This window comes from Clarias gariepinus, chromosome 12 (genome assembly GCF_024256425.1).
Source record: "Clarias gariepinus isolate MV-2021 ecotype Netherlands chromosome 12, CGAR_prim_01v2, whole genome shotgun sequence".
NCBI classification, from domain to species: Eukaryota; Metazoa; Chordata; class Actinopteri; order Siluriformes; family Clariidae; genus Clarias; species Clarias gariepinus.
In genome coordinates, this window is record NC_071111.1 from 12554794 (window position 1) to 12561692 (window position 6899).

Sequence of the window (6899 nt, forward strand, 5' to 3'; positions counted from 1 at the left end):
ATAAATAAATAAAAATGTGGAGTGTTTTGTTCATTTATAAAAAATCAAAGAAATTATTAAAATAATAAATAAAAAGACTTACAATCTAAACTATCTGTTGTCACCATCATAATGACTGACCTTGTACTATTAAATATTATTTCATAGCATTTTTCTGCATCACTAATTTCATATAGGGATATACAGTATACACCCATTCACAAAAGTGAGTACACTCCTCTTATTTCCGCAAATGTTTTACCATATCTTCTCAATGGACAATACTATAGAAATGAAACTTGGATATATTTTAGAGTAGTCAATGTGCAGCTTGTATAAGAGTATAGCTTTACTGTCCCCTGAAAATTATTATTATCAAAATAGCTGGCAACAAAAGTGAGTACACCCTAATTGATAACAACTGTACGTACATCTTTAACCATGCAAAGTCCTATTTATCATGTTCATGTGTTTGTCAGTGGATGAGTTGGCAGCTCATCAGCTGAAGCTCAATCTGAGTAAAACCGAACTGCTGTTCATCCCTTGTGATATCCCTAGACAACAACTATATCAGTCCTTCAGCCACCGCCCGCAACCTTGGGGTAACCGTGGACAATCATCTGTCATTTTCCCCACACATGGCCAACCTTACTCGCTCTTGTAGCTTTCTTCTTTACAATATCAGAAGAATTCGCACATTTCTTTCTTCACAGGCTACTCAGGTGCTTGTTCAGTCCCTTGTTATTTCAAGACTGGACTACTGCAACTCACTCCTGGCAGGCCTGCCTCTGTCCATGATTCGACCTCGATCCAGAATGCGGCAGCACGTCTCATTTTTACCCTTCCCAAGTTCTCCCACACCACTCCACTCCTCCGCTCCCTGCACTGGCTGCCTGTAGCTGCCCTCATCAAATTCAAAATGCTGATGCTTGCCTACAAAGCTAAAAATGGCCCAGCACCCACTTACCTCTCTGCTCTAATCACACCACGCACTGCACCACGTTCCCTTTGATCCACTGCTCGCCTCATCCCACCATCCCTCAGGGATCAAGGGCGGCATTCATTTGACTCTTTTCCGTTCTGGCACCTAGGTGGTGGAACGAACTTCCTCTAGATGTCCGTACAGCAGAGACTTTGACTATCTTTAAATGACGACTTAAGACGTATCTGTTTCTTCAGTACTTGGACTAATCCCCCCCCCCCAAAAAAAAAAAAAAAATTCCCAGTTGTTTTTGACTAATGGCACTTAGTTATTAACCTAGTTTACCCAGTGTAAGTATGTATCCAGCGATTCACACTTTAAAGCACTTTTTGTAAGTCGCTCTGGATAAGAGCGTCTGCCAAATGCCTAAATGTAAATGTAAATGAGTACGTCTCCAAACCTGAAGCTTATTGAGCACCTGTGGGGCGTCCTCAAGCAGAAGACATGTCTAACATCCACCAGCACTGTGATATCATTATGGAGGAGTGGAAGAGGATCCCACGTGCAGCCCCGTGAATTCCAGCCCAGGAGGATTAAGGCCGTGCTAGATAACAACGGTGCTCACACAAAATATTGACACAGTTTTGACATGTTCACTTTGGGTATGCTCACTTTCGTTGTGATACAAGTGATACAACCTGCTATACAAGCTGCACATTGACTGCTTTAAAGTCTATCTAATTTTCATTTCTATAGTATTGTCTCTTAGAACATATAATAAAGTGGTTGCTGAAATGTGAGGGGTGTACTTACTTTTGTGAGGGTGTACTCACTTTTTTCTGAGATACTGTATATGAATAACAGCGATAATCAGGGTACCTTAAGGATTACTTGATATTGTACGGTACACTACTACATATACAGAATATTTTCATTTGATGACTTGAAAAACTTTTTCATTTAGCAATTATGCTCATACTCAGTATGACCATCATATACACTAATGAGTGCTGTTATACGTTATGACAAAAAATATGATTAAATGTTTTTTCCCTGGTCCTTGAAGACAAATGTTCCTAATTCTATCTAAACCATAAAGAGAAATGTCATACCAGACACTTATTCCTACTGTAGAATGCCAAGCACCAGAGCAGTTTAATGATCAGCCTCTTTATTATTCTCATGTAAGTGTAATAGTGTACTTATTTCACAAATACATTCAATACAAAGATCTAAGTGTAGTTAACATTTAACATTCTCTACAGAGAAAATAAATGGCTAACTTAAAATAAGTGTAAATAAATAAATAAACACCGCCCTCTACAGACGACATAAAGTCAGTGCAGCATTCTCCCCCAAATCCACAAATTCAATACTAATTACATACAGTAGCTTTACCAGTTTATTCTCCAACAAAATACACAATACTAAGTTAAAGTATGCAAATAAAGAAAAAAAAATTACCTAAAGGGATAAGGCTGAAACCTAATATTAGCAAAAACCTTAAACAAAACGTATTCAATGTCTTGTTTAAATCCAAGGCATTTATTATGCCACAATGCAACTCTCCGTAACACCAGTCTCCACATCCAGTCTGTTATAACCTTGCAGTGCTTGAGTCCCATTTCAGCGGAGCTCACAGATCAGTATCCTAAACATTCACCTGCAAGCAAAAAAACTGTCGTATGGTCTCCAGGATATTATAACAGAACATCATGAATAAGCATAAACTGTAAGTTTCCTCTTAGATTATAATCAAACAAATTTAGACTTCTACAGATCTTATACAAGAAGAATGACCTACCATCTGTCATCCATGTTCACGTTTACATGTCATGTTCTGTAAAAAAAAAAAAAATTTTAATAAAAAAAATTAAAGAAAGAAAAAAATGTTAGTCTTTCTGCCTCCAGTTTAGTTGCATTTATACATCATATAGAAGCTCTTAGACTGCATACAGTAGATGGGTAAAATAAATGTCATCCCCCCAATACAAACATACAGCATGTAATCTGAATAGTTTAAGGACCTGAATGCATTATTTTTTTTACTTGTATAGCAAAAAACATCTTTTATGAAGAAGGTCAAATTATTGGCCGCAAGCAAAATAATTTAATGCATCAGATTTGAAATAATTGGAATTGTGTTAAGAATCGTCAAACATATTAATTATATATTTTTTAAAAAGATAGTACTGAACTAGCAGCTTTGCAAAGGAAATATGTTTGAAAAAGAAATCATTATGGATGGAAATCACTTAAATGCTTGCTGAAGCTGCATCATTATCAAACAAATCTGTAGTAGAAACACAGCTATGTTTGAGAATATCAGAGCATTTCCACTAAGCCAATGTAATAAAAAAAACAGAAAATTGGGACTAAATAGCTGTGAGGCCATAACAAACATCATGTGATCTGATAAATCCAGATCGACCCTCTAACAGAGTGATGGGAACGTCATGTTAAAAAGGGAAACGCATGCATAGTGCACACTGTTCAAGCCTAACACTGGAGGCAGTGGTATGATTTTTCAGTTGTTCCAGTCTAGGCTCCGCAACTTCATGTGGCAATAAAAATGAAGTCGTGTTGCACTCAGAAATCAAAGTTAAAAGCAGTTGAACAAAATTTTAAAGTTTGTGACATTTTTGGCTGGGCAGTATATGTGCGATCTAATACTTACCCCAGACAAAGGTGTGGGTTTGTTGCATGTGCCTGACTCTGCATGAGTACTCTTTGCCCTTCTGGGGTTTAAAAGGTGCACTCTTGATGAGATGGAACATCCAGTCCTTGTTGAAGGCCAAGTCTGACTGTTGGGCTTCAGGAATCTCCACTCCATCCATCAGAAGATCAATGCTGATGTCCGGAGGATGGAAACCACTCACATAGCAGATCAGGTAATTGTCCTTGTCAAACTCACCAGGGCGATAACTGTACACCTGGACTTTAGGTAAGGCTAGAGAAAGTTTAAAAATGAGAGAGAGAGAAAGAGAGAGAGAGAGAGATTGCTGATTTATAATTTAATCATTGCTTCATACATGCTGCATGGGTCAGAAATGGAAAACATTTAAGTAACTATAACTGTTAGTACATTCAGGTAATATTTTGTAATATGTTGAAGGTATTTATTAATTACCTGAGTGTTACTGAAATTTAACATTGGGGTTTTTTAATTACATTTTAATATAGATGTACAAATCAATTGTTAAAAATCTCTGAAGTCTCTTCTCATCCAGGCAACGAGAGTAAGCTTAAGTATATATCAACTGCATGGTCTTATATACAATTTAGTTTAGCATCCAATCTTCACCCAAAATCAAGAATCATGCCAATGTGTAATCTGCAGTGACCTTGTCATGCTACAGAATAGAAATAATCCAATCCAAAGATGTGTTTCCACATTTTGTGGTGTTACAACCACAAACCTAAATGTGTTTTAATGGGATGTTATGTAACAGTCCAATACAAAGTGGCAAATAATTGTGATGTGATAAAGAAAATGATAAAGGGTTATGAAAATGTTTACAAAAAAAATAAAAAATCTGAAAAACAAGGCGTGCATTTGTATTCAGCCCTCTTTACTTTGAACCCCTAACTGAAATGTACTATAGTGTTGCCTTCACCTAAATACTAAAAAGAGTCCACCTGTATGGTGGCACATTTCACAATTAAATGCCACTTTATGTGGATCTCACTCACACTTCAACGTCTACTAAGATTCAGCTTAGGATATTAGTGCATTGAGACATTACTAAGCCACTGTGCCGCCTTGTGTTGATCTATCACATAAAATCCCAAAAATTTGGTTGTAACGTGACAAAATGTGAAAAAAGTTAAAGGGGAATAAATACTTTTGCAAGGCTTTGTATTTTTAAAACAGTATGTTACGGTAAGCAACTTCTTTGTTAATCTTTTGCTATCTTACTAAATATATTTAACTAAGTTAACCTTGTATCTTTGCTATGGTGGCTTAGTGGTTAGCACTGGCACCTCGCATCTCCAGGTTCTGGGTTCGATTTCCAAATTGCACGTAGTGTGTGAGAATGAGCATGTGAGTGTGTAATTGTGTACGTGTGTGTGCCCTGAGATGGATTAGCACCCCGTCCAGGGTGTACCCCGTGTCGTGCCCTAAGTATCCTAGGATAGGCTTCAAGCCCTGCACAAGTGGTATAGACAATGAGTGAGTAAACTTTTTTACTTCCACACTCACTATAAACACCACTTATGCTGTACAGGATCAAAGTGAACTAGGGGCAATGTGGCGGGGTACACCCTGGAAGGGATGCCAGTCTATCGCAGAGCATGCAAACAGACACACATTTAGGCATTTGCCGCCCTTATCCAGAGCGACTTACATTATTATCTGATTATACATCTGAGCAGTTGAGGGTTAAGGGCCTTGCTCAAGGACCCAACAGTGCTAAAGTGGCGGTTGTGAGGTTTGAACCTGGAACTTTCCAAACCGTAGTCCAATGCCTTAATCACTGAGCTACCTCTGCAACGCACACAAATACACAGTACATGGACCCTGGAAATTCCAATTATCCTAATCTGTATTCCAATACTTTGAACTGTAGGAACGGGGAGAAATTCCTACTAGTACGGGGAGAAAACATGCCCTCCATGTAAACATGAAACTCCACGCACTCCATGAGGCAGGAATGAAACCCTCAACCAGGAAGTATGAAGCCACAGTTCTAACCACTACGCCACAATGCCGCCCACATTTTTAACTTTTTCATATTATATAATGTCACACTTTCTTGTAAAAGCTAGCTCTTATTTGAGTATAATTCCTTAGTGATATTCCTAGATGCCTGGCAGGGGTAAGGTTTAAATATTCTTCAAGCTAGTGCAATCATATTTTTTTAAATGTAGGCACCTTTTTACCTTTCTTATTTATCTTATAAACTGGTAATAAACATAAAGAAACCCTCGACAGGTTCTGACAAGCTGTTAGTTCCAACTGAACTTATTAATACTTTGGGCTTTTATGTAACTAAATAATTCCTTAAGATTACCATGTTGTGCCTACTAAAAGAACAATACAAAATTATATGTATACTTACATGTTTTCGCCTGGGCACAGATCGACAGAATGCAGATCACAAAAAAAGAAAACAGCTTCATTTTTAAGCTAGGAGTGGTTACAGTGTTGCTCTCAGTGCAGGCCTTTAGCAGTCTATAGTGAAAGTAATGATCTTCCTTTTTTTTTTCTTGGTGCTTCACAGTTTAACAGCCAATCACACTCCTCGTATGTCTTCAGTTGCTAGGTTAAATGTTCCTAGGATGGCTGTGTCTATGAGATGGTAATTTCGTTAGAATTCCCCTGAAATTCCACAAACAAAACCACTCCCCAAACAAACAAATTATTTAGCAAAATTTTCTTTACACACTTCAGGTATAGAAAAATAGTATAATTTACAGTATATTATATTAATATAATATTAATACTATTATCATAATATTATCACATACAGTATATATCAATATATAACGTATAGCAATAAATTGGTATTAAAACACAAATTCAAATTCATTTCTGTATGAATAAAAGTGTATAAAAACCAAGATGCCAGGAAATAATTTTGGTTAAGTTACACAAGTAAAAACAGAAACTGTTGACTTGTAAGGTGTAATTCAGTAGCACTAACACACATGCAGGTCATGACTACTGGTTGGATATCTACATATAACTGTGGTTAAAAATTTGTAGACGCTTTCATGAATACCCTGTACAAATAGTGATGACAGTGTAATGTAGTGTGCTGGGTGGCACATCAATGTAAATCATCATGAACGTTTTTACCTTCTACTTTCCTTTAATGTATGGTATTTATATATAAAAGAGAACATGATGCGTGTATTTGACTTACGAAAAAACATGGTAGTTTGTCTCTGTTACTAACAGTAGACCAATCAGCCACAACATTATAAGCACCTGCGTAATATTGAGTAGGTCCCCAAAATAGTGATACACTGTATCTTCTGATACCTTCACAAC

General features: G+C 37.0%; 1 protein-coding gene across 1 annotated transcript; it reads right to left on the minus strand.

Annotated features, from left to right (window-relative positions):
- Nucleotides 1-2459: 2459 nt before the first annotated feature.
- Nucleotides 2460-6103, minus strand: b2m (beta-2-microglobulin). Its single transcript, XM_053508058.1, has 4 exons — nucleotides 5965-6103; nucleotides 3579-3851; nucleotides 2706-2741; nucleotides 2460-2564 (listed from the first exon to the last, which is right to left on the minus strand). Exons 1-3 carry the CDS (start codon nucleotides 6023-6025, stop codon nucleotides 2728-2730), a joined length of 348 nt encoding a protein of 115 aa, XP_053364033.1. The 5' UTR covers nucleotides 6026-6103; the 3' UTR covers nucleotides 2460-2564; nucleotides 2706-2727.
- Nucleotides 6104-6899: the final 796 nt, after the last annotated feature.

Excerpts from the sequence above, each read along its gene's own strand:
- b2m (XM_053508058.1), bottom strand. The coding sequence starts at position 6,025 with ATGAAGCTGTTTTCTTTTTTTGTGATCTGCATTCTGTCGATCTGTGCC. Across the intron at positions 3,852-5,964 it reads CTGTGCCCAGGCGAAAACAT|CCTTACCTAAAGTCCAGGTG; the intron begins GTAAGTATACAT and ends AACTTTCTCTAG.